The sequence below is a fragment of the Vigna umbellata genome, chromosome 5 (assembly GCF_029865625.1).
Source record: "Vigna umbellata cultivar VRB3 chromosome 5, Vumbellata_1.0, whole genome shotgun sequence".
Lineage (NCBI taxonomy): Eukaryota > Viridiplantae > Streptophyta > Magnoliopsida > Fabales > Fabaceae > Vigna > Vigna umbellata.
This window is the reverse complement of record NC_142169.1, coordinates 68,591,435-68,618,879: the sequence shown is the minus strand read 5'-3', so window position 1 is coordinate 68,618,879 and position 27,445 is coordinate 68,591,435. Positions and strand designations below refer to the sequence as shown.

The 27,445-nt window shown below is 30.8% G+C and overlaps 3 protein-coding genes across 4 annotated transcripts; all 3 read left to right on the top strand.

Moving 5' to 3' along the window:
- Nucleotides 1-5,916: 5,916 nt before the first annotated feature.
- Nucleotides 5,917-8,087, top strand: LOC124830191 (CBS domain-containing protein CBSX5-like). The gene is made up of 2 exons (XM_047303844.2): nt 5,917-6,400; nt 6,977-8,087. Exons 1-2 carry the CDS (start codon nt 6,033-6,035, stop codon nt 7,776-7,778), a joined length of 1,170 nt encoding a protein of 389 aa, XP_047159800.2. The 5' UTR covers nt 5,917-6,032; the 3' UTR covers nt 7,779-8,087.
- A 9,306-nt stretch (nt 8,088-17,393) lies between these two features.
- LOC124830192 (E3 ubiquitin-protein ligase AIRP2-like) lies at nt 17,394-23,492 on the top strand. 2 transcript variants are annotated; one of them, XM_047303845.2, is made up of 5 exons: nt 17,394-17,621; nt 18,646-18,796; nt 18,889-18,955; nt 19,048-19,282; nt 22,947-23,492. In XM_047303845.2, the coding sequence occupies exons 1-5, from the start codon at nt 17,542-17,544 to the stop codon at nt 23,155-23,157; spliced, it is 744 nt and encodes a 247-aa protein (XP_047159801.1). In that variant the 5' UTR covers nt 17,394-17,541; the 3' UTR covers nt 23,158-23,492. The 2 variants fall into 2 exon arrangements, with proteins under 2 accessions (XP_047159801.1, XP_087972632.1); XM_088116506.1 differs by lacking the exon at nt 17,394-17,621 and adding an exon at nt 17,680-18,058.
- Nucleotides 23,493-24,857: 1,365 nt separating this feature from the next.
- DES-1-LIKE (fatty acid desaturase family protein) lies at nt 24,858-27,175 on the top strand. Its single transcript, XM_047303848.2, has 2 exons — nt 24,858-25,313; nt 26,011-27,175. Exons 1-2 carry the CDS (start codon nt 25,161-25,163, stop codon nt 26,827-26,829), a joined length of 972 nt encoding a protein of 323 aa, XP_047159804.1. The 5' UTR covers nt 24,858-25,160; the 3' UTR covers nt 26,830-27,175.
- Nucleotides 27,176-27,445: the final 270 nt, after the last annotated feature.

Here is a 27,445-nt window from a genome sequence, read left to right as displayed (position 1 = left end):
GCGTCTTACTATTTGGAGAAATGTAAAATATAATTTAAGGAATTTTACAGGAGTATGAGGCATTATTTTTTCTTAACCGTGTATATGTGCATTAACCTATACACTGAATCACTGTCCGAACTTTTGTTGAAATTCTTACAGAAAATTTCATAATATATACGTAGATATAAATTTCATTTTATAAATTAGTTTTATAAAATTGAGTTTGATTTAAAATATATAATTAGAATTTATTATGTATGTACCAATAATTAAGAACAATAAACCATTATAATTTACCAGTTCCCAATTTCCTTATAATACTAAAGTGGAATGGATTTGTCTCTTTGATCTTATAGAGTACATCTAGTTCTCTTTAGATTTTCTCTTCTGATGAGATAAAGAGAAAGAAATAAGAATGAAACGATGTTCTCACATATAGGACCATGACTCCTTATGTAACCATTTGACAATTACTTCTCTTTAGTTTTAATAATTGTAATTTGACTCCTTCAACAAATTAAAATTAGGTTTAAATGCTTACTTCGTTCCATGTTAAGAGGTGAATTTCTGTTTAGTAGCCGGTTTTAAAAATGAAGACATTGAGTCCCTATGCTGATGTGGTCGTACTTTTTCTCTTCTCTCTTCTGGTGTCTAGCTTTTTCTCTCACTTGTTTAGCTTTTTCTTTGATGATTTGTTGAACTTGTTCTTTCTTTGTGGACCTTATTCATACACTTTTCGTAACATAAAGACCCAATGTTTTCATTTTTAAAACCGGGTACTAAACAAAAATATTTAAGCCTTAAAATTATTACTAGATAATATACTTTTGTCCTTAGTGAGATTTATTTAATTAAATCACTTTAAAAGGTTGGCTAACAAAATATAATCACTCTAACACATTTAATAATTGTTACATATACATAAGTGATTCAAATTGCTAACATTTACTTCTTAATATAGTGTCAAAGTTTGTGTTAAAGCTTATTTTAATTAGATTTTTTTTTGTTTGGTCTATTACATCACTCATTACCAAAGATTATTTATTAATATTTAATCTTATATTAAAAAACGAGGAGTGTGTATTAAAAATCTTATACAAACTAAAAATAAGATAATTTCATAATATATAAGACAAACGTGATGGCCGCAATGTGTTGAAAATTGCACGCATTAAACTCTTTACTACTAACTAATGTGTTGAATTTTGGTTGAGTTCTTATCTTAATTTTAGATGAACCACCAGTGATGTTATTGGTTGTGGCCTATGTGATGGGGTTGTACTTTATGATCGTCATAAAAAAATTTTGTAGTGCCAAGTGTGGGTTGTGGTTGTTACTTTTTACCATTGGTTAAATTTACATTGTGTGGTTTATACAAAGAGATTTTTTGTTGTGTTCTCGCTTAGTTTTAATACGTTTTTTTTAACTTACTAAGGAAATCGCAGTTTTCAAACAACTCCTTTTTAGATGTTGTCTTCGTAAAACTTTCAACAGAGGTTTCCTCCAAAAGTCGTTAACTTCCATAGGATGGCGATTTACATCTAAGCATCTTCGGAGCATCATTAGTAACTCGTCTTTTTAGGAACAACATTAGTCACGAAAAATAAATTCCATTAGAGTTTTAGAAACACAAGTTGAAAAACGTGAACAGTGACACATACATATGTTTAGATTAAATTATGAAAAATACTTTCAATTTCCATGTACAATAACAAATTCAAAGAGCTAGATTGTGAAGAAAACATTTTTACCTTCATACTAAAATTACTTTTTTGATTTGTTTTTTTAATTTAATTAAAGTCTTATATGTTTTTTTGTAATGAAAAAGTGACTCTTCAACTTTTTAGGACGTAATTGTATTGTATGGATACATGTCAGGCTAATGGATTGAGCAGGACAAATAATTAAAAACTCGGTAACCGATCTACAAAGACAATCATGGAGATAGTTACATTATAATCAATAATAATAACTGTCATTGATAATAACCATTTATTGGTAATGAGTGATGTCATTTTATTGCTAATTTTTGAGTACTTATTTTTATTAAACATTATTACTCAAAGTTAATGACTTATGTCTATGACAGATATTCTTCACACTGACTAAGAAAGATAAAGAGAGAGCAAACAACTAAACTTAAATAATAGATGACTCCCAAAAAGATTATCCAATTTTCAGAACAACTTAAAATGTTTTAAGGTTAAGGGATGTGAATCCTTAACCGAAACATTAATTATATAGGTAAAGCTTTTCAGATTTAACATTATTAAATGTTGATCTTTTTTAATTTTATTATAACTTAAAATTATATAGGTGAAGATTATTCAATTAAACTTATAATTTAATCCTCGGGAAAATATACTTCTAATTTAATAATAAGGATTAATCTGACAAATCTTAATATAAAATATAAGTATTTATTTTATATAATTAAAATTTATATTTAAATACACAATTTTAGTATAATTAAAATTTATAATAAATAATTTCTTAAAAATAAAAATTATATTTTGTATTCGCAATGCATAACTTATATTATAATAATATAAGATTGTCTTTAAATATTGATGACTTATTTTGAAATCATTAAAAATAAATTTATAAATAAAAAATAGAATAAAATGTTTTTTGTCGAAGAAAAAAATTAAAGGGTTGTCATGGAATGAAAATTCTCATTAAATAACGATTATAAACAATACTATTTATCTTCTGTCAAAACAAATATAATTTAAATGACTGCTCTAATTTATCGAATAAAAATGTATTTTTTTAGCTTATGTTTTATTGTTATAAATTTTGCACTCAACTTGTTTTAAAAATATTATCCAAAAAGTACTTTCAGAGAAAATAAAAAATAATCTATCTTTAACTTAAAAAAATAAATTGTGAAAAACAGTTACACGAAATACTATTAGAAATGTTTGAGGGAAAAATTATTTAAACATATTTTTTTACGCTATATTTTAAAAAATTTAAAGTCAAACATTTGACGTTGATGCAGACACGCCATGCATGACCACTCTGATGGTTTATAGACGGTGATGATGGTATTATTATTATTATTATTATATTTTTATATAATTATATCTATAATTATATATATATATTTAATTATTATTTTTAAATTCTAAATAATTTATAAATATTTTAAAAATGCCTATATATATTTACACTAATAATAATAATAATAATTGCATATGTTTAAATGAATAATATAAAAAATACGGTCTAAAGAGACTATGAAGTTTTGACTGGAGTGTTTAAATTTTTATTGAAAACTTTTGAAGTGTTTTTAAATAATAAAGTTGTGATAAAATTTTAGTTTTAATTTAAAAATAATATTGATGTATCATAATTGATCATAACTATAACAATTGACTGAATTGGATAATGAAACTTCATCATAATTTAGTTCTTAAAAAGATGTATGAAGAAGTGAAAAGAAAAAATAAATATTTAAACTGTATTAAAACCACTAAAAAAATAAAAAGTAATGAAGATAAATAGGAGGGTGATGGTAGTTGTATCAGAGCTTACCTCAACCAGAGAGGGAGGACAATGACAAAAAGCGACGCACTTCGTTCCGTCATTCTCTTCTAATTAAGTATTCTCGTATTTTCGTTAAATATTAAAGTTATGGAAAATATACTACTTTCTTTTGCCAATTACAATTTATATTTTTACAGTAAGCCAAATGTTTCTCGCACAATTTTTTTATATCATTTAATCTTACAAATAGCTTCTGCATATGTCTTAATACCTTTCGTAAAGAAAATTAGATTGCATTTTTTATCTTCTTTCTTTTATATGAGACGATCTTTTTCACTTTTGTCTCCTGACTTAGAGAAAAATAATAAAAATAATATATATATATAGTTTGCTAATTTATTTAAAGAGTTTTTTTTATTAAAAAAAATCAACTTTAAATTTATGAATATTTTAATAATTTTAAAATTTAATTTAAAATAAAAAATTAAAAAGTAATTATTTATAATTCTTATCAGTTCATATTTCTGATTAATTTATGTGTATGAATAGCTATTATTTTTTATTGGGTTAAATATGTTTTTAGTCCCTCAACTATCAAGCGATTTTGTTTTTCGTCCCTATTTCAAACTTTTAACGATTTGATCCCTCTTCTTAAGGAAATCATAATTTTTGGTCCTCACAAACTAACGCCGTTAAATTTAGTCTCACGTGGCTAACGATATGCCACATATGATACCAGCTTTCACATTAATCTTGTGCCACGTGGTGTGCCACTATTCACCACCCTCTTCTCCTTCTCTCCTCTTCCACCACCACCTTCCCCTTCAACTTCGTCCTCACACAAGCCCGCCACCACCAACCCCTCGCTGCTCCGTCAGGCCAGTTCCGAACTCTACGAGCGTCCCACGCGCCGCATCATCGAAGAGACCGAACAGGTCCTCGACAAGGCTCTTGCCCTGGTCCTCAAGTGTCGCGGCAACGCTCTCATGAATCGCGTGTTTACACTCAACCCTAGCGCCGCCTTCCGCAAGGTCTCCTCCCACCTTGAAAACTCCGTCGGCGACGTCTCCTGGCTCCTCCGCGTCTCGGCTGGCGACGCCGGCGGTGAGTACCTCGGGGGGCTCCCTCCCATAGCCGCGAACGAGCCGTGTCGGAGCTCGCTGCGAATTACCCTAAGTCTCAGGACCTTTTTGCTCAGCACAAGATGGTGACCTTGCTGGTTGGCCACCTCGCTTTCGAAACCGTGGAGGAACACAGTAAGTACGCTATTGTCAGCAAGAAACCCACTTCCATCCACGCCCTCGTCGTCGCCAGTAGCAACACCAACAACACTAATCTCCGAAATCAAAATCACCACAGAGTAATCACCAGCACAATTGCAATGCACGCTCCACTATTCATCGCCGGTGTCGCCTTCCCCCAACCAGCAGCAGCACGTGATTCACGGTTGGCGACGGCGGCTAGCGCGAGGGGTTGGTGGTGGCGGGCTTGTGTGAGGACGAAGTTGAAGGGGAAGGTGGTGGTGGAAGAGGAGAGAAGGAGAAGAGGGTGGTGAATAGTGGCACACCACGTGGCACAATATTAATGTGAAAGCTAGTATCATATGTGGCATACCGTTAGCCACGTGAGACTAAATTTAACGGCGTTAGTTTGTGAGGACCAAAAATTATGATTTCCTTAAGGAGAGGGATCAAATCGTTAAAAGTTTGAAATAGGGACGAAAAACAAAATCGCTTGATAGTTGAGGGACTAAAAACATATTTAACCCTTTTTTATTTTATTTTTTCTAAAAGGTGATTGTTTTTCAAAATAAAAAATAAAATAAAAAGTAGTTAATTTTTAAAATAAAAAATAATAACTACTCATATATATGAACTCATCATAATGATAAATAACTATATTTTATTTTTTTTAAATTAAATTTTAAAATTATTAAAATATCTTTAAATTTAAAATTGATTTTTTTAATGAATCTTTTAATAATTTTAAAATTTAATTTAAAATAAAAAAATAAAATATAATTATTTATCATTCCATCAAGTTATTACTTTTTATTATATATTTTTTTAAAAGATAGTTGTTTTTTAAAATAAAATAAAATAAAAGATAGTTGTTTTTAAAAATAAAAAATAATAACTGAATAAATAACTCTCTTTTATTTTTTTATTTTAAATTAAATTTTAAAATTATTAAAATATCTTAAATTTAAAGTTGTTCTTTTTAAGAGAGATAATAACAGAAAATCTTTTAAGCAAATTAGCAAAAAAAAAAAAATATATATATATATATATATATATATATATATATATATATATATATGGTTAATGTGACTTGAGAATTGGTTGTCTAGTAACCACATCTCCAACCTACATAGACGCAGTTTAGATCCATGCTCTACCGGCTATTCCGGTAACAATCTTCCTATAAATACGATAGCTCCTCTGGTTCTGGGCCAGAAGACAGAAGCAAGTCTCTCTCTCGAGAATTCTGAATCTTGAAAGTTTCTCCCCCTCTTTCTCTCACTTCCCCTTTCTCTTCCTCGGCTGATTTAATTGTGTATGGCAGCTAGATTGTCGAGGCATGAGTTATCCGACCTCTGTCTTGGGAAACCGCCACTCAGGTCTCTCTCCGTCGATGACACAGTAGCCGACGCCCTCGCCGCCCTAAAAAAGATCGACGACAACTACGTTTCCGTCTGGAACTGCCATCACTCCTTCATTAGGAAACCACAACCAAAGCACCAAACCACTATTTCCAAATGCACCACCTGCACCTGCATCGGTAAGGTTTGCATGGTCGACATCATCTGCTTCCTCTCCAAACCCCAAAACCTCTCCTCCCCTTCCGCCGCCCTCAATTCCCCCATTTCTGCCATCCTCCACCAAACCTCCTCTCTCCTCGTCCGCCACCTTCCACCCACTGCCAGGTATGCTTCCTCTCTCTTTCCTTCTTCTCCAATCTCTTTTCCTTTCCAATGCGTGTACGTCGCCCCGATTACTTTGTCTTTTATTTTTTTTTTGACCTGTTATAATTCAACAAAAACCTAACCATCCACACTTTTCTTCTTATCTACTGTACTGATATTTAATGTCATTTTCCCCTTTTCACCTTTCACTTTTCATTCATAGTTTCAGATAACACCTATCACCTACAACACTGTAACATTCACCCTTTCAAATTCCAACCAAAATCTGCATCACAGCATGTCAAATTTAATGATCAAACTAAAAAGGAAAGGTGGATAAAATATTTGTTGAATGAAACTTAATTCCAATTTTCCTTCTCCTTCTTGTTTAAATCAAGATTGGATGATATTCCACTTACATACTAACATGGAGAAATTTGGTGGCAGAAGGTTATGGTTTCTTTGTGTGACATGACAATTTGGTTGTTGTAAATTGGAATTTTCGAATGCAGGCTTAGTTATGTGAAGTTTGATTAAGACATGGATACGCAAAATATGAAATGTTGTAAAAGTGTGATGTGTTTGGTCTGTTTGCAGTTTGACCGAGGCTATAGATGCTATGCATGAAGGGGTGCACAACCTGGTGATACCAATACAGAATCAGTTCGAAGTTTTTGACTCCAACACTTTGCGGCACGCTGACAAAACCATCTACTGTTGGCTCACCCAAGAGGACATCTTCCGATACCTCCTCAACTCAATCGGTGTGTTTTCCCCAACAGCGGCTAGCCCCATCAACATCTTAGGCGCCATCGACACGCAAAACCTCTTTGCAGTGTGCTACAATGACCCTGCGTCCTCTGTTTTGGACCTCTTGTCCCTGTCCCTCATATACCAAAGCTCCGTCGCCATTGTTGACCCCAACGGCAAGTTCCTTGGCGAAATCTCGCCATTTGTGCTCAACTCCTGCGATGAGGCCGTTGTGCCTGCCATGGCAACGCTCTCTGCCGGCGACTTCACTTCCTACATTGACTGCGGCGGCCCACCGGAGGACTTGGTGCAGTTGGTGAAGGAGAGGGTGGAAGACAAGAACCTCTCAGAGTTGCTCCCTGACGAAACAGGTCTTTGTTCATGGTCTTCTTTTTCTTCTAGTTCCTCCGACGAAGATTCTTGCTCCGGGAAGAATTGGAAGCTTGGAGGGTACTCTGGGAGGGTGGGGAGAAGGTCTGAAGCGATGGTGTGTTACCGGTGGAGTTCTCTGGTGGCGGTGATGATTCAGGCTCTGGCTCATCGTGTAAGCTACGTGTGGGTTGTGGAAGAAGATGGAACCTTGACTGGCATTGTTACTTTCCAAGCAATGTTAAAAGTTTTCAGAGAGCACCTTAAATCCATGTGCTAACATTCACTACATTCATAGTGATGATGCAAATAACACTGCTGTATTACTTCAGCTAATTTGTTTTTATAAATAAAAAACAAGAATCAAACATAAACTAGGTAGCAGGAATCTGTGTTTATCCACAGACAGATTGATACAAAGAGATGTTACTTATATAATATTTGTACAACAATTTATATAGCCACCAGAGAAAGGGAGAAAATAGAGAGATCAGAGATTTAATCTATATCGTGAGAGAGAGAGAGGGGAGAATGGAATTTGTATAAACTATTAACTGATCACATCTAAATCAATTTTGCTCATTGTTTACCTACTTCTCTTCCTTTTTACTTTTGTTTCGAAATTATTGAAATGTTTTTTTTAATTATGCAAATGCTTATATATACCAATTAATTTTCATTTTATTTGATTAAAATATTAAATTTAAGATAATCAATAACTATTACTAATACTATACTGCGTATTATTATAAGATGAAGTTTGTACTTTCATTGGAATGAGTTTTACAATGAAAATCTAAAAAAAAATCTGTTTTTCAAGGAGGACGGCTCCTAAATAAGAATTTTATATAAATTTAAATAAGAAATTTAAAATTTCTTCAAAACTAACCCTGTTCTAAAATTGAATGATAATGTGATTTTTTTTTCTCAGTGTTAAATAATGCTCTCTTTAGCTTTGTTTGAATTGTATAAGAGAATAAAAAATAGATAAAAGAAAATGATGAAAATAATAAATTTTATGAATTTGTTTAAAAATATGAAAAATGGTTACTACGTTAATCAATTTCGCCAAAAGAAAATTGAGTTTGTTAATTTCTTCCAACATTTATGTTCTCTCCAAAAATATCATGTCATGTAATTTAAATTTGAAGGAAAATCATTGAAAAAGTGTGAAGATTTAAGACTCTTGTACATCTATTCATATTTTCTTTCAATCATGTGCATTTAATGAAACTGATTAATAAATCGTATTTTAAAATTAAAAATTAAATCACCCAAAATTTGCTTATTTTGAAAAGGAAAACATATATGTGCAAAATATTACATTTGCATTAAAAAATTAATTTTTGTTTTCCAAAATAATATTTTAAAAGAAGAATTTATTATGTAGACCTATTGAAACCTTATTTACTTAAATGGACATTTAAAATGTGGAATTGAAAGAACAGAAGAAAATAGGAGGAATAAAGGCACCCTCTAAAAAAGCTGCATTATTGTATTATTTGTTTCATAAAAGTTGAATGGATTTTTCTGACATAGGCTTGTTACCACAGAAACATGAAAATACTATATTATAATAATTTTATTTCATGAAGAAAACAGTGACGTGATAGATTTTTATGCTGCATGTTTGGACAAAAGCATTGATCACATCTTTAAGATCAGCTACCCATTTTATAGAAAGAGACATTTTATGATCCACGATTCTTCCGATAATTTATTTTTTTACAGAAAGAGACATTTTATGATCCACAATTCTTCCAATAATTTATTTTTTCAAACTTGTTATTTCAGAAAAAGTTGGCATTTTCAATGCCACCGACTGAAAATCTTGTTCTTTCATAAGACTTGACTGTGAGTGGAAAAAATTAAAAGTAAGAAAAATATCCACATAGAAGTAAATATATAATTATAAGGTAATTTTTTTCACATAAGAAAAAAGTGTGGAGCTATAGTTTTAGTGATTCTAAAACTAGAAACGTAGTCCATTTACCCTCACACACAAATAAGGTTTTTTTACGTTAGGGCAAAAATGTCTTTTCACTTGACTTATAGGGGCACAGGAAAAAAAGAGATACTCAATTTTACCTCCAATTTGGTAATTGCAAAACCAATTTGGAATCACAAAAACTAAGACAAACTGTTTGACCTTTTACCTCCAACCCTTTCACACTCCTTCTTCAAACTTTAATAAAATTTATATTTCGTTCTTAATTAAAAGCTATTTTATTTTTTTAGAAATCTAAAAGAATTTGATCTTAACTGCTTCAACTTTTATAATTTTTTTTTATGAATTTTAAATATATTTATATTTTTAATAAATTTAAAATATTCATACAAATTATTCTATAAACTATTTAAACATTTATAAATAATATAATTAAACATTTTAAATTAATCTAATAAACTTTTACCTTCAAAATAAAAAAAATTTAAATTTTAAAATAATATAATAAAAGATTTAAAAAGAACAAACTTTTACCTTATAAATAATATAATTAAACCTTCAAAATAACATAACAAATTTTAAAGGTATCTTATTAAATATTTGTAAATAATATAATTAAATATTCTAAAGTAACATATTTAACTTTTATATTATAAATAATATAACACATTAAAAAGAGACATAATTTATAAGCACATCGGAATTGACATGCGAAACAAAAAATTTTAAAATATGTATACATCGCATTTCAAGTTTGATAAATAAATTTTAGAAAAAAATATGTATCGGCATCGATAATGGAAGAATAGGATATCAACATTCGAAATTTCTTTTTTCAAATTTTCATATTTGATTTTTTTTTTTTTTTCATCAATGTGTATGAGGTGCAAACATTCAACGAAACTAAATGGGGATATAAGTTTTCCAAACAATATATTTAACGTTAAAAAATGCTTCATTTAATACACACATAGAATTTTTCAATAAATGAATTTTAATATACAACTACCTCTATTAATTAGAGGGTATTTATAGAATTTAAAATTACGAGGTGAAAGGGTTGGAGGTACAGGGTAAAGCACCCCACAATTAATAGGCCTCATAAAAAATCTCTAAGCGGGGCCTCTATTAAATTGGAAGTGGTAGAATACAGATGGGTATTTTTCAATCAGTTTAAATATTAATTTGGTTCTATTTTTGTTTAATTTATTTTTTATTTTTTTAGTATTTAATCAGATTTCAATTATTATTATTATTTTTATTAATACTGTTTAAATAGTTAAACGTGATCTATTATTATTACATGTCATCAACTTCCTTTGTAAAGATGAGTATGTAATGAAGAAACTGAAAAATGTAGAGTGTTAAGAAATAATAATTGATCACGATATAATTATTTAGACAGTATTGATGAAAAATATTAAATTAAACAAAATTAATAAAAAATAAAATTTAATTAAACATTGTAACATAAAAACTAAATTCAACAAACTATATACTAAATTAATATTTAATTCTTTTCAGTTTCAAAGTTTTCAACAAAATACCAAAATGAATATAAATAGCTGGTTCAAAAAGTAAAACGGTGTTTTGTTGTCTACCCCTATCAAAGTGATTTCCACTGGTGATGAAGTTTCACTTCTTCCTTTAGGCATTTTCATACTTTTTCTTCTCTCATCCCATTATTATAATATATTTATTAAAACACTTTTGTCCATTATTTGGATAAAAAAAATCATTTCTTTTAAAATACGTCAAGCACTTTCTAGATTATACGCTTTTGATAGGTTATACAACAGTCTATACAAAGATTCATAACAAAATTGTTATTTCTATCAATTTGTGATTATTATTTGAATGATGAAGTAATTTATAACGTCTTTTTTGGTATGGGGTGCAGAAAGAAGAAACTCTCACTGAGGATTTTGTCTTTCAAAAGAAAAATATATAGGCTAGGATTAAATATGGGCTGGTGGCTAAGCCCAATTTCTCTTAAATAAAAGCGTATATTCCTTTTTTGCTGGTGTCTTTCCTTATATTTATTTTTAGGTGTCATATATTAGGCTTAATTCCTGTATTTTATATATATATATATATATATATATATATATATATATATATATATATATATATATATATATATATATATATATATATATAAGGTATAAATGAAAGTTAAATAACTGTATTTAAGATATTCTCTAAGGTCATGTCAAAAGATATACACAAATGTTCATGATAAATTATCATTAGAAATCGAGATATTGTGATTAAATTTTTTAAATTATTTAAAATCTTTTAAACACAACAAATAGTAGAAATACATATTGAATATGTCATTCTTTTATGACCAAAGTTCTCTTTAAGATCACTTGATAAAATTAGGAGGAGATATAGATATTATTACTGGTCAATAGGAAAACCAAAATCTAAACTTTTTTTAATGATTTTATTTTTTAAAGACGTCTCATAAAATCACAAGAAAGTATATTTAAATTATCTTATATTAAAAATAATAATTTTATTATAAGTAATTAATTAAATTTAAAAGGTGAAATAATAAAAATTTATATTAATAACAGTAAAACCACTAACAAAATTTGTATATGGAAAAATGTTATAGGGTAATTATAAAACTAATCTTTCTTGTTAATAAATATAAATGATAAAATAATTTATATTAATAAGAATGAAATTGGTAAGAAAATGTGTATAAAAGGAAAACAATTATAAAACGGTTAAGATTGAGTAAGAAATTATATTAGGGTAATGATATTTATTTGATTTTAATTTTTTATTTTTTACCAGATTCAAAAAAAAAATATTTAGAAAGATATGAAGAAAAAAATTTAATAAATATTTGTTTGGTTGAAGGTATGTTAATGATGACTAAGTTAAGAATAAGTATATTGATGTCAAGCCATATTTTTTTTCATCAAAATTAAGTGTGTTGAAGACTATCACAAAAGAAAATAATTTTGAGTGGTCAAATTAATTTAGAATTCCTTTATTAGTCTCAACACAATTATTATGATAAGCCCATGATATTTTTGAAATCTATACTTTTTTTAGAATATTTTAAACTATAAATTGATCATTGACTATAAATATAATTAATTATTTTTTATTTTTTATAACTTAACTAGCAAGTTGGATAATCAGTCCAACTTATTTGAATAAGTCATTTTAATTTTGTTTAATACAAGTCCAATCTTGGTAAACCATATGTAAATCTAAATTAATATTGTTTTACTTGAACATGACTCAATATAACATCAATTAACTCGATCTAATGTGGACATGACACAACTTAATCTAACATGTGTCTAACTCAACTTGATTTGAGATTAACTCAACTTGACACAGTTCAAAATGGGATAACTCAACTTAGTCGAAGGTGGATCCAACTTAAATTGATCTAGTGTGAGTCGACTCGATTATATATGACATGATACCAAATCCAATACGTTTAACGTTGTTCCAACTTTATTAAACCTACTGTAGGTCAACATAAATTGTCCTTATTGGGTGTGACTCAAATAAGTTTCATGTGAGTTTGACTCAACTCAACATGAAATAAATTTGACTTGACTATATCTCGATGTGGCCGCGATTAAACTTGTCTTAACTTAGGTTAAACAAAACTTGGTACAATCTAGGCCTAACTTAACTCGACTTGATGTGGTATGGATTGAATTAATTATATGTGGTTTTACGTCAACTCAATTTGATATGAGTTTAACTTGATTCAACCTCACATGAGTCCAAATAAACTTAGTTCAAAGTAGACTTGACTAAACTTGATTCATCGTGAATCAGAATCTACTTGCCTTAACATGGACCCAACTCCACTAAGTTCAACGAGGGTTTGACTTGACTTGGTTTAATGTGGACCCACTCAACATGATGTAGAGTTTACTTAACTTGGTCAATGGTGTACCTAAATCAACTCAACCTAAGGTATAATCTGCTCAATCTTACCTATCCAAAATTAGACTTAGCCTCACTTAATTTCAATTTGATCTTACTTGTTTCAATCTATACTTAACCTAACTCAACACATTTAGGTCATGTCTAACTCGTCTGGACTTGGATTTAATTCATCTCAACTTAATTTAAACTTAAAATAACTTAATCTAACCTTAACTTATATAAATCAACTTAATATGATGTTAATCTATCTAAGATAATCTATATCTGAATTTGTATCTATTATATTTGTATTTGGATCAAATTTCCGCATTTATAAATATTTTTTTAAGTAATTTTTCATTTTCATTTTAAATAGATTTTTTGTTTTGAAAATTTGTTTATGGACTGACGTAACTTTGTTAGCATTTTTTTCTTGTGAATTTTTTTCTGTAAACATTTTGGTTTTATAAACTTTTTTGAATGGAACAAATGAACATTTTGGTTTTATACATTTTGGTTTTATAAACTTATATTATCTTAGTTAGAGCAAGGTTACTGCCACGGAACAAATGAAAAAATATAGTCAAAATACCGTATATACATGTACGGGTGAGTGTTAAGCCTGTGATAAAGATGCTCTTAAACTAGAGCAAAACTATAGCCGAATATTAAACTTAATTTTTATTCTCTTTAATTAGTATAATATTGAATTGAAAGAAATAATAATAGAAAACGAGACTTTTACCTTTAAAGTGATTTGAATGCTATAATTATAATTTATTTTGTACGATGCTAATTTAACGTTTGATAATATAAGCTGATACATTAAGATAAATAATCAAATTAACCTAATCTTATATTTAAAATTTAATAAATTTTAAATTTAAATAAATAAGTCAGTAAAACTTTTGGGTATGTCGTAGTACGATAAGATTTGGTGATGGCGTTGGGTTGGATCCCACCAACTATTTTTGAATTGAATGGAGCCAATCTTTGTAGCATGTGTAGATTTATGACATTCCTCAAAAATTACTTTTTGCACGATTTGATTGCATTCTAATCCTATAGTCTATGCTTCGAATAATTTAATATGATGTCTACCTTATTGCACCCTCTTACCTTCAAAAACACTTCATCTCAATCTTAGATATTATGTGCTTCTAATCATAACTTTCAAAAATATAACACTTTCATAATGCTTTTTATCTTAAGTCTTCTTTTCTATTAATTCTTTTTCAGACAATTTTTTTAATTATTATCTACTATTCGTCTTTTTATTTTTTTCCCCAAATTCAGTCTTTCATATTTAATACATACATAGTTTAATTTAGTAATCAATCTCTACATGTTTCTTTTCTCTTTCTATATTTCTATCCATCATCATGAATCATTCGGGAATTAAACAATAATGACTTCTTTTGAGGTCGCATGCAAAAATCCAAAAATTACTGTTTATAAATTTATATATTTTCTTAAAGTTAATTGATTGTATTCGAATAATAAAAATCTTTATTGATTTTTGACATGATATATGTCTATGTTCGGTCACGGATTCATTTACTTTTATTTCTCCGTGTGGAAAACCCGTTATGTCTTATCGCTTAGATTACTTTAAAAGATCAGATCATTTCTACAACTTTCATTGTCAGCCGTTAAGATGTCCTTAGGAACTCAAAATAATCAACTGTAATGTCAAAAGTTAAATGTTTTTATTCGTAATTATTTTTAAAGACTATATTTTTAAATTAAACTATATTTGTTTCGCATATGTAGTTTATGAAGTCATATAAGTTATTTTTCGTAATAAACATTTATGAAGTGTTTTTTCTATTTAATAAATTGAATATTGTAAACTATAATATAACTTAATAAACTTATTTATGATTAATTTAGATTTTAAAAGGTTAATTTAAATAGTATTTCTCACTTTTATTTTTCAAAGTTTTCCGGATATTGAAAATAAAATATCTCATTATCCAAAAGTGATCTATGGGAGACATATATACTAATTTTGGTCCCTTTCAATGTAGATAAATCATCATTAACTAGCACGTGATAGTCAATAAACGGATATGAGTAGCTAATAAAGTTTGTAGTTATATTATGTATTAATTATTGTCAATTCATTATATTTGTGTCCTCTTTTTGAAGAAGAGGAATACAAAATGACCACGATATATGAAATTAGCATGGTCATATGAAAAAAACATCACATATAAAGATTTTTAATTACCAAATGTATTTGGATTTACAAGAATTTGATAAATAGCTTGATCATCATTAAAAGTATCAACTTAGGGTTCAAGCAATATCAAGTAATTGATATCGACCACTCATTTTATCAAAAATAATATATCCAACGGTTTACAGAATAATCCTACCGTGAACCGTCACCTTAAAACTATCTGCTACTGGTATTCCTTGATTTACGTGTATTTAATTAAATATTATATCCGGCTGACTAATCATGATATTATAGCTTAAAAATACTCGCTATAAAATTACTTACATGGTACTATAGAAATTAGTCAAAAATATTAAAGTAATACACAATAATATACAATAAATGAATTTATGCAATTTATTATTGTACAATAAAGAGAGATGAAAATAAAAAAAGAGAAAGGCATGTGATATAATAATCAATGGGTTAAACGGTGATTAAAAAAATCTTTAATTAAAAGTTGTACAAGTAATATACCTATTATAAAGAAACCTGTAACATAAAAGTGGCCTTTCAAAAATTATTTATATAAGTTCATAAATTGTTTAAAAAGGTATTTACAAATCAGAAAAAATAAAATAAAAACCCAAAAGCTTAAAAAAAGGGAACAAATGAATTGTTTCATTCCAATCCTCCAAAATGAAAAACAAGAAGGTAAATTATTAAAGACAGACGCCAATTGCGACCTTTTGAAACAGGCAGACTTACAAAAATGCCCTCAAGAAAATTGGAAAGTAATAGTAATATCTTATTTAATCCTTTTAAATTTTAACTTAATGCGCCATAGAAAAACACTTCTAAATTAATTTTGTCAAGTGATGAAGCTTCTGTAATTTTATATTAGTAAATATGATTCTTAAAAAAGTACAAGTATGTGACTTTCATTTTTTATTTTTTAAGAATTTTAAAGATAAAAGAATAAATTAATGTACAGAATTTTAAATTTTAAAAAATAAATTCTTGAAGATAAAAGCATAGACCTTTCAAGCATTGTTTAACCACAAACATAGAATTTTCTTTTACAACTTATTTACGATTTTCTTTTTGTACAGAGAGAATGAACATAATGCCCCGGACGAAGATTAACGAGTTTAAATGGTTGGAACTTACAAGTCAAGATTATTTGCTATTTTATATGACATGATTATTATGTTTGATTAATAATCATATATGATAAAAAAATTAAATCCTTTTAAAATAAAGTTTTCCAGAACTAAATTTAAACCTATATGTGTGTTTGAATAAACTAAAAAAATATTCATCAATATGTCTACACATTGAAAGATAACTTTGTCTGTCAAACTGCTTATGAATGATTTGAGTTCAACTTGATAAATATTTAATTAAATTGATCTGTTTAATTAATAAACAAACTTAGACTTAAGAGTAAGCTCGTGTTTAGATAAAATATTAAAAAAAATTCTATCTTAAGGTCAGATTCATACATTTTTAATAATAAATTTGAAAGACCACCTTCAAACCTTAGGATTTTTACTTGTTAAAAAGGAATTTATGCATGAGAAACTCATAAAAGTATAAATTATTAACATGAAAAGAGAAGAAAAAAAAGGGAAAGAAAATTAAAAAAAAAGTGGTGGCAAAAATGTAAATAAATATGTATAAATGGGGGAAAGAGGAAGGGATGGGATGCGTAGCCATCAGTGGTGCGTAGAGGGAAAGCTATCAAAGCCAACAAATAAGGTAAAGTGGATAAGAATTATTTAATTAGTAAATATATAATAATAAATTAACAATAATAATAACACAACTAAGAATAATATTTGAGGTAGTTGTGCCACGTGTCCTACCGAAAGGTTTTGGTGATGGCTTTGAAGAAGAGTGTGTGTGACACTGTGAACGTGGCTATAGTGGAGTTGAGAGAGAGAGCGCATGAAAATTTGTAGTGGGTTTTGGTTTAGGAGTTGGGTTTAGAATCTTGTTCGGAATTGTGAGAGAGTTATGTACATAGCTTCCATGGGAAGGTCTTTCAAGGACTCTCTGAAACTGCTTGAAGCTGATATTCACCATGCCAATACCCTGTCAGTTTTTCTTTTTTCTTTTTTCCTTTCATTCATCCTTTCATTTCAATTTTTCGCACCCCTTTAAGAAAAACACGTTGTTGTGATCAAGTTTGCATTTTTTTAATATGGTAGACTCAGACACCCTTCATTTATCTTTTCTGAAAAATAGTGTTTTTTTTATTTTATTTCATAATTGGATCATGATCACGAGTGAAGTTTATTTTGGTATAGGGAATGATTCTCTGGGGTTTATCCTCTGATTTTTGCTTTCCTTCTCAGTCAACCGTCAATTTTCGTTGATAAAAATATTGAGCATTTAATTTTGCTGCAAATACATCGTTCATGTAATTTACAATTTCCGTTATCTGCACTTGTGGAAATTTTAGTACTTCAGGAACCCGGACCTAACAAACAGGGAAACCTTTGGTGGAGTTCTTCATCTGGCTTGTTTGCTTGTTAGTGACATTATATTTACGAGTAACTTCTGGTTTTTAATTTTCTAAATGACTGTATTTTACTGTTTCGTCCTGTATATTGTGCCCAAAAGTTTGACAATCTGGGCTTTCGTTATGCTTGATTTGTGTGGTTACGAGAAGAGAATTTGTTATTGCTTTCACTGTTTCGTTTATTTGTTTTGTTTGTGTCTATAGTGACAATATTTTTCTCCTGTCATATGTATGGCATTTTGACCCTTTGGCAGGGGTTGGATGGTCTCTCGAGTGATTTGGTTGACTATCAAATAATGCACGATTATTTTTTATCACGATTTATTTCTTCCTGACATCTGATATGCAGTGCATTATCTTTTTCTGCGACAGCGCCATGCTGCCTAGTTGCTTGTGTGTGTTTTTTTTCCTTTTATGATTCAGTATTTTGAAGTTTGCTGTGTTTATGATGAGCCTTTAGAGAAACTTGTCTAGACAGGCTACAGATAACATACTTGAGCTCTGAATGGTGTCCAATGGAACGTTGCATTTTTTCCCATGTCGCCAGCCATTCTTCTTGCTTATATTTATCACTTTATACGCAATTGGGTGTGCAGGGCATCAGATTTTCCAAGGGAATATGACGGTGCATGCCTTCAAATGAGAATGTCATACAGTATGGCAGCACACCTATTTCTCTTTTTGGTACAATGGACAGATTGCAATCTTGCCGGGGCCCTAGGATTGTTAAGAATCCTAATATACAAGGTATGGTCCAAGGCGTTTTGGGTTTTGGATGTTCGTATTAAACTCAGAAATTTGGTCAAGGTGACAACTGACAAATTTTCCTCTCGCTTCAGGTTTATGTAGATGGGACAACTACCATGTCTACCCATGAAAGGAAAGCAAGTATTAGAGAATTCTATGGTATATTTATACCTTTCTATGTAATAACTAGCAAGTTCATCTGCATTTAGTCTATTTGAATTGCCTATGTACTGAATTTCTGCATTGATCAGCGGTCATATATCCCTCATTGTTGCAACTGCAAAAAGGTGTAACTGATACAGAGGATAAAAAACAGAAGGCTGTATGCTTGGAGAGGTATCGGAAAAGAGACGAAGATGAGCACAGACAGCCTTCGGATATAGACATTGAAAGGGAAGAGGAATGTGGAATATGCATGGAGATGAACAGTAAGATTGTGTTACCCGACTGCAACCATGTCATGTGCCTGAAATGTTACCACGAATGGTACTTTCTCTCGCTGATGCTCACATTTCGTCGTTTATGGTCATGAATTGTTCATGTTAAGAAGTATGAAATTGTGAGGCTGTTTCTTCTACTTCTAGATTCTCTCTACTTCTCTTGGAAAATGTTTTATGGTAGCTTTTTGTTTGGTTCTTTTAGTTTCATGCCTACTAAGTGGAACTGTGTTGCATAAAGTGTCACTTCTATAAACTGTAATTTGTCGAATCTGCTTGGGTTTTTTGTAGATTTTGGATTTGCTCAGTTTGCTTCGACCATAATTTTTTGACGATGTTAAGTAAGATGGTTTCTTCCATAGCAGCCTTTGCAAGTAGTGTAATAGACTAACAGAGCTTTCACATAATTTCCTTCATATTGAGCTGACCTCTGTTATGGCTGTCATTTGGTTCAAAGAACCTCTTCCCGAACCTTACTTGAGATTTTCATCTCATTCGGCTCCCCCGTTTTGGTGTAATGATAAAAGTACACAACCTAAAAAAGGACTGCAGTATTCCATTATCTGCTGAGCAAAGCTACTGTTTTTACAATAAATTTTTAGCCAATCTTCTTGGAAAAATTATTTCTTTTATTATCCCAATTTCTGGATCACAATAAATATCTAGAATCAGTCTCACCACAAGTGACCTGGTTTTAGAATTCTGTGTCTGCGGATGTGATGCAATAAAAGGCACTATATACATTTGTGTGTGTCTGTATATAGGTAGGGATTTTCAATTCTCATTATTCTGTTATTGCTCTTAATATAAGTATTCAATTAAAAAGTAGCAGATATGGGAATGAATTAAAGAGAAGTTGGTTACAGCTGTTATGTCTATAATATGTAGCTGTGAAAGCTGGTTATATTCTATATTCATAGATTCTTAGTTTATGATGTATTGATATTTCAGAAGTGAGGTATTTGTATCGTATTCATAACTGATACTAATACTAATATAGTAAACTTGAATTTGCATTGTTAGTATGCATGTAGCCCTCAAAGTACTTGTCAACCTAAAAGTTATTACGCAGGAACTTGGAGGAGGGAAAGTGCATTAATATAAGTTGGGATCGGATGATCATGTTGAATTTAGGAGGAGATATACAATGAAGTTGCTAAATGTAGAAGAAAAAAATTCAGTGAGGTTTTAGAGAACGGAAATGGTTCTTTGAGTATGCTAAGAGTAAATGAATGGACTCCCTATGAATATTAAATTCATTTTAATATGTGATACATGTACTGTGCGTTCAAACAGATTAGGTGTGAATAAATTTTATTTTAGTTATGAATGTACACATTTTAATTATTTATACTGTCGTACTGGTATCTTTTTTTAAAGAAAGGCTACCTCTGTCTTTGTACTGCATCAGATACTCATTTGTTTCTATGCAAGCTAAGACCAAGGCTCTGAACCAATTAGTTCTAGAGTCCACTAGACTATTGTGATAGGTAGAATTGAAGAGTGAAAATGTTAAAAGACACAAAAAGGTGCAAAGGCATTGTATGGAAAGGGTCCAATACCTTCTTCTATGAGGTTCAGCTACTTGAATTTAAGGGTGATTATGCCTCATAGCAAAGGTGCTCTTAGCAAGTACTTGATTTAAGATATTGTATTTGGCAAAACTCAGCCATTAAAAACTTTCAGGTTTTAATTTCAAAATGTTGGCCACCACTTGAACTAACAGGCACATTCACTCATTTTTTTTTTATGTTTTTCTATTCTTCTGTATGCATGCTTATATTTTATGTGATAGTTTAACACTTATTTATCTTTTTGATTTAAAATGTTTTTTTACACGTGGCAGATTAATGTTATTATTATTTATTTTGTATCTCACTGTCCCATAGATGTGCATTTTTTGGTGTCTGCAAGTTTTTACTGTTACCTTTTGATTAGTTTTTTAAAGAACTTAATGATTTCAATATTGCATTAGCTATGGTAAACATCAATAGTTGTAAAAATGGTGCTAGGTTACGTGTTTATGGACTACTGCCTTTTTACCAAATATTACATGGTCCTGTATTCTCTGCATTTCTTCAGGTGAAGAAGTTAATTTTGTATGCTATGGTTTTTCGACAGTTTTTTCCTATTTGGATGTTTCATGGGATAGGAGGGTGGACCCTGATTTCTAATTGCAGTTATCCACAAGTATTATATTTTTTCTTCTGATATGTTGCTGGTGCTGAAATTGGTGGGAAAATATAATGTATTATGTTTTGAATAAAAATGAAATGGGTCTCTGTATTGTGCCTAACTGGGAAGCCATCCAAGTAATATACATGTATCTTGCACCTTGCGCTTTAGGGATAATTTGTTTGTTTTTTTTTTTAATTGTGCTTTAGGGAAACATTTTTGTGAAACCTTCAATGTTGTATTTTAGTATCAAGTCAGAGCAACAAACTTCAAGGGAAAAGGGACTAAAGTTGTATTATAGAAGGAAAAGAAAGGGGTAAATAGCAACAGGAGGTTAGGAGAGTTAGTTAGTTCAGTTTTCTCTATAAGTAAACCTCCTTTAGGTAGAGAGGGGACTATTGTTGTAAAACTGGACTGATTCCAGTGGAAAGGAGTAGCTCCTTTGGAAGAGTAGTTGTATAACTTGGTTCTTAGATTGTAACGAGTTTTCAGTAATAAAGAGAGGAGGTTAAGAATCTTTTTGTGTACTGTTGTTTTTTTGTTAGTCTTTAACCTTTTCAATTTTGAAAAGAGGATTCAAAGATTGTGGTAACTTGATTGTTCAACGAGTGCCTTTCATGTGCTGAAGTAAATTCATTAAACTCTTCATATGGATTGAAAGTGAATTCGTACCTGGCACATCTAGGAATCTGGTTTAGTGTTTGGGAGATCTTCTAAGAGTGTTCAGTCACGAGGTGTTTTCTTTGCAAGTGAAAAAAGTGCATAGGGAAGTGTTATGTCTCCCATTTACAGCCAATCATATATACAACAAATAAGCTTTACACTGGTCTAGTGAACATCATTGCTATCCCACACCACACCTTAGTCAAAACTTTTGATGCAAGAAAGAAGCAAGCATAAAGCTTTACAAACCCGAAGACTGATTTGATTGATTTAGTGAAATTGAAATGAAATTCGGAGAATGAGTTCTCCTTCTCATCCAAAGATTTCTCCTTTCACCACACCTTAGATTATGTATGGTTCTTCCAAGTCTCTTTTAATTTTTATGGTGTGACATGACTTTCTCTCGTTAATTCTTTAACCAAATCTCCATACTTGTGTTCAGATTCTCATTTAGGCCTTGTTGACTTGAAGAGATTTGAGGGAGAGTAATTGAGGGGATTTGAGGATAAATTTTGTTGTTGTTTATTTGAGTGAATTTGGAGGTAAGTGAGAATGAATTTGAAAGTAAAGTTTGTGAGAATTAGTGCAGGATTTGATTGACGTGACAAATTAAAAAAATTTACTTCCAAATCCACTCTCATTTACTTCCAAACTCACTCAAATAAACAAAAAGAAAAATTATCTTCAAATTCTCTCAAATCCCCTCAATTACTCTCCTCCAAATCCATTCAAGTGAACAAGGCCTTAATGTTTGTACATCATGTCTAACTACACGAAATTTTATTTTACATCATTTTACCTGCCAGTACGTGCTTTGGTTGAGTGTTCTGTTGTTCAGTTCAAAATTACATCATTGTATTTGCGATGTTTTGCAGGAGAACAAGATCACAGTCATGCCCCTTTTGCCGTGACAGTCTCAAGAGAGTAAAGTCAGGCGATCTCTGGGTGTTCACTGATGGTAGGGATGTTGTAGACATGGCAACAGTGACAAGAGAGAATCTTAAAAGGCTTTTCATGTACATAGATAAGTTGCCTTTGATCATTCCAGACTCTCTTTTTGACACTTATGACTCTCATCTAAGATGAGTGGTTTTAATCAGTGTCTGGTGTTGGAGGGGCAGTTCCTTTCAATTTAGTAACATAAACTCGGAATGTCATTTGGTAAATTTAGTCTATAGAGTCGCAGTGTTGCTTCCCACGTCTTGCAAAAAAGTTTCCAACCCTGAGTTTACTGCGGGTTGGTGGTGAAGATGAGTATGTGCTCATTTGTCTTTGTATATCCTGTACAGATTCAATTGCTTGTTCAGAAAAGATCTGTTTCCATATTCCGTGTCTCAGAACAGTACATTTTCCATGGATCCCACCTATTTTGTTTTGAATGGAGCAAAATCAGTATCTATAATGTGATTCAATTCTCTTCACTAGTATTGTACCAACATATCCTTTAATGCATTCATTCCACCATTAATTGCATTTTGTCTGAAACCATAAAATCATGAGAGAAAGGCTTGTCAGATCCACAAATTGTTTTGTAATTTTCATAAAATTCAAACTAATAGATAATAAAGAGTTTGTAAAAAAGTGGGTGTTCAAAAGCATGAAATTTCCTCGAAATTTGAGTCCAACTGCTCTTCTGATTCATAGCAGCTGCCCTGCGGCAAGTTGTTTTTTTTTTTTAAATTATAATTATAAGAGTTAAAAATATTGTCCATCTGTTGGAGAAGTGTTCGTTTGTTATTGAAGCAAGCTAGAACCACAACTTCTGGATGTAAAACCACTCATTTTGGACATGTTATTGTACATATTAAGAACACTAAGAAGGCAAGGCGAAATATTCTAAAGCATATTCCCCCATCTTTGTGAAAAGCTTGATAAACCGAAGGAAAGTAAAACATATTAGATGCTTCCAAATCAATGAAAATTAGAAAGAATAATCATATAGTGGAGAGTAAAATGGTCACTTTCGTGTGTGTGTGTGTGTATATATATATATATATATATATATTATTTTAGCTTTGATCCGATCAAATAAGTACAAAGAAATTATTTTATTTCATTTCTTCCGAATTTCAATTTTACTTTGAGCATCCTAATTCCTAACTCTTATTCTTTTCAATAACTTATTTTAGCTTATGAACTGGTGCCTTCAGAAAAAATTGGTGCATTAAATAATATTTTTTTAAAAAAAGGTTCCAGTAAACATAGATATGATTGAAAAGTAAACATGAATATTTTATTTTTGGTGCATTTTATTCAAATAAAACAGTACATTATATATATATATATATATATATATATATATATATATATTTGAAGAAAGGAAATGTTTATATATGGTAACATTATACTGTTACAGGTGATACTTTATTTGAATCTTTAAACAAAATCTCATATTCAAGCCTTGTTGATAAAAGATATAATTAAGAACCTTCATTAATCTCATCATATCAATTTATTTGTTTGTTTTTTTGTCACGATAATCTAAAAACGTGTTTTATAGGCGCATAAATTTTGTACCTTGTTTAATAAGTTTTAACTTCTATCACTTAATGTACCAGTAAAATAAAAAACACCTTGTAAATTAAAAATAATAAAAGAAAACTGAGTTAGCAATAATATAAGATTTAAAAAGTGGTCTGGATCTCGAACATATTAAATAAATTAAATTATTAATAATTAAGATTTATTAAACTAATGGGTATTGAAATCCATGATAGTTGTAGCCGTTGAAGAAGGGTAGAAGGTATTTAAAGTTAAATATGCGCATGAATTTTGAAATTTGATATGGTGGTGGAAAAGCGTGTGATGAAGAACGTTGAGGAATAATAACCCACCAGGTTTAGAAAAGGTTAATTACAAAAATAGATTTGTTAATTGAGTTACATTGCATTACATCCAATCCAGGGCAGTCCTCTGATTTTCCAGCCTGTAGTGTCGGGCAAACAAATGGTTATGTCTGTTCCCTCTATTCTTAGCCATTTTCCAGTTTCCTTCCCATTCCTCGTATAAATATATGCGTTGTTCTTCCATCTACAGTCAGAGAGAAAAAGAGATATCAAAGAGAGAGAGAGAAAGAGGGTGAAAAAAAAATGGGTAAAGGAGATGATCAAGAAGGTGTCGTAGCCGGGGGCTTCTTCTGGTCCTACACCGACGAACCCCATGCCTCACGACGTCGTCAGATCCTCTCCAAATACCCTCAAATCAAGCAACTCTTTGGCCCCGACTACTCCGCTTTCTTCAAGGTTTCGCCTTTTCCCGTTTTTCATTCCAATCTCGATCTTTTCTTTTCTGGGTTCCTTTCCATTTCCCCAATGCTGTTGTTGTATCTGTTTTTGGCTTTTGGGTTGTCGTCATTCTTTTTATACAATGCTCGCATTATCTGTTGTTTGCTTTCTTATCTATTTTCTTTCATTTTTCCCAATCTAATGTTTCTCCTGTCTTTTTCTCTCTTGGCATTGCCTGTGTGGCTGGCGGATTCCTAACTTATTTCGATTGGTTTCACAATGTTTGTATCTGAGATTGAGCCTCTGCTGAACATAATCCTACATTGATGTGGTTGATATATCTATATGAGACTTAGATCTCTTGAGAAAACCCGAGTTCCCCAATTCATTCCTGTTCAAAATAAATAAATAAAAAAGGTGAATTTGATTCTGTGAAAACTTACATTGTCAACTAATCTGAAATATTGGTAGGTATGACTTTGAAGACAATCAATGTAAAATTCTACAAACTTATCACGTACACTTTTGATTCGATTGCAATGTAAACTCGTTAACCGTTAGTGAATTGACAATTTATTATAAGAAGTGGCTGTGTACTATTGTTAAATGGTATCTCTTCGATATGTGTGCAGTGCATGCTATTAGATTGGGATATGGATTTGAAATGTGTTTAGGTGGATGGTATTAATAATGTTTCTAACTTGTGGTGTTGCAGATTAGTGGAGTTGTTTTGCTTCAGCTTGCTACCGGTGTTTTGCTTAAAGATGCTGGGTGGGTGAAGATATGTTTAGTAGCATACTTTTTTGGGTCATTTCTGAACCACAATCTGTTTTTGGCTATCCATGAGCTGAGTCACAACCTGGCCTTCTCGTCTCCATCCTTGAACCGTTGGTTAGGGATATTTGCGAACCTCCCTATAGGTGTGCCCATGTCTGTTACTTTCCAGAAGTATCACTTGGAGCACCACCGGTTCCAAGGTGTAGATGGTGTTGACATGGATATCCCCAGTCTTACCGAAGTTCATCTTGTGAAAAACGTTGTTGCAAAAACCATTTGGGTGTTTTTACAGCTATTCTTTTATGCACTTAGACCTCTCTTTCTTAAGCCAAAGCCTCCTGGCTGTTGGGAGTTCGTGAACTTCTCTGTTCAGATTGGACTTGATGTCTCAATGGTTTACTTTTTTGGCTGGAAATCGCTTGCTTATTTGATTCTTTCTACATTTCTTGGTGGTGGGATGCATCCAATGGCTGGCCACTTCATTTCAGAGCATTATGTGTTCAATCCTGATCAGGAAACATATTCTTACTATGGACCTCTGAATTACCTCACTTGGCATGTGGGCTACCACAATGAACACCATGATTTCCCAAGAATTCCTGGAAACAAGCTTCATCTGGTGAAGGAGATTGCTCCAGAGTTTTATGATAGCTTATCATGCTACAGATCTTGGAGCCAGGTCATTTACATGTACATCATGGATCGAACAATTGGACCTTTTAGCAGAATGAAGAGAAAGTCCAGTAAAGCTCAATAGATCATCCACTCCTCCCTCTTTTGTGATGTCTCAACTTTTCACAATTTTCTGTGCAACACAACAATCTAATATAGTTTTTGACCCAAATAGCAAGTTCTTTGTTCATTAGCCCACAATTGTGCAAAACATTGTTTTGGGATTTCCTCCTTCAATTCTTATGCACACATCTCTCCTCCCTCTCTCTCTCACACTCACACACACACACATGCTGTGCCTTTGAACTAGTCACGTTATGACAACCTTGTAGCAATTGACCTGAGGTTTTTTTGGGTAGTAGAGTTCAGTAATAAACCATTTGGAGAACACACAAATCCAAATATTGAAATCTATTTTATAATTATACTAATCCAAGTTACTCTCATTCTGTTTCAACATATCTATATTGTTAGGAATCCAATCCTGTTAATTGGATGGTATTTTTTAAGTAAATTTCAAAGTTAATGTGCATGCTAAAGAATAATTTGGTTACGATAATTTTTTATTGGTTTGGGTTGAATTTGATTTGTAAGGTATCTTTTTCTAAGTACAATTCAAGTGTTGTTGGGTTGGCTTGGATTGGAGCATCCTTAATTTTGACCGATACGTTCTCAACTACAACATCATTAATCATTACATT

Bases quoted from the DNA above. Each gene is read 5' to 3' on its own strand.
- LOC124830191 (XM_047303844.2), top strand. From the start codon at position 6,033: ATGGCAGCTAGATTGTCGAGGCATGAGTTATCCGACCTCTGTCTTGGG. The intron at 6,401-6,976 runs GTATGCTTCCTC...GTCTGTTTGCAG, and splicing joins CACCTTCCACCCACTGCCAG to TTTGACCGAGGCTATAGATG.
- LOC124830192 (XM_047303845.2), top strand. From the start codon at position 17,542: ATGTACATAGCTTCCATGGGAAGGTCTTTCAAGGACTCTCTGAAACTG. The intron at 18,956-19,047 runs GTATATTTATAC...TGCATTGATCAG, and splicing joins AAGTATTAGAGAATTCTATG to CGGTCATATATCCCTCATTG. The intron at 19,283-22,946 runs GTACTTTCTCTC...GATGTTTTGCAG, and splicing joins CTGAAATGTTACCACGAATG to GAGAACAAGATCACAGTCAT.
- DES-1-LIKE (XM_047303848.2), top strand. From the start codon at position 25,161: ATGGGTAAAGGAGATGATCAAGAAGGTGTCGTAGCCGGGGGCTTCTTC. The intron at 25,314-26,010 runs GTTTCGCCTTTT...GTGGTGTTGCAG, and splicing joins ACTACTCCGCTTTCTTCAAG to ATTAGTGGAGTTGTTTTGCT.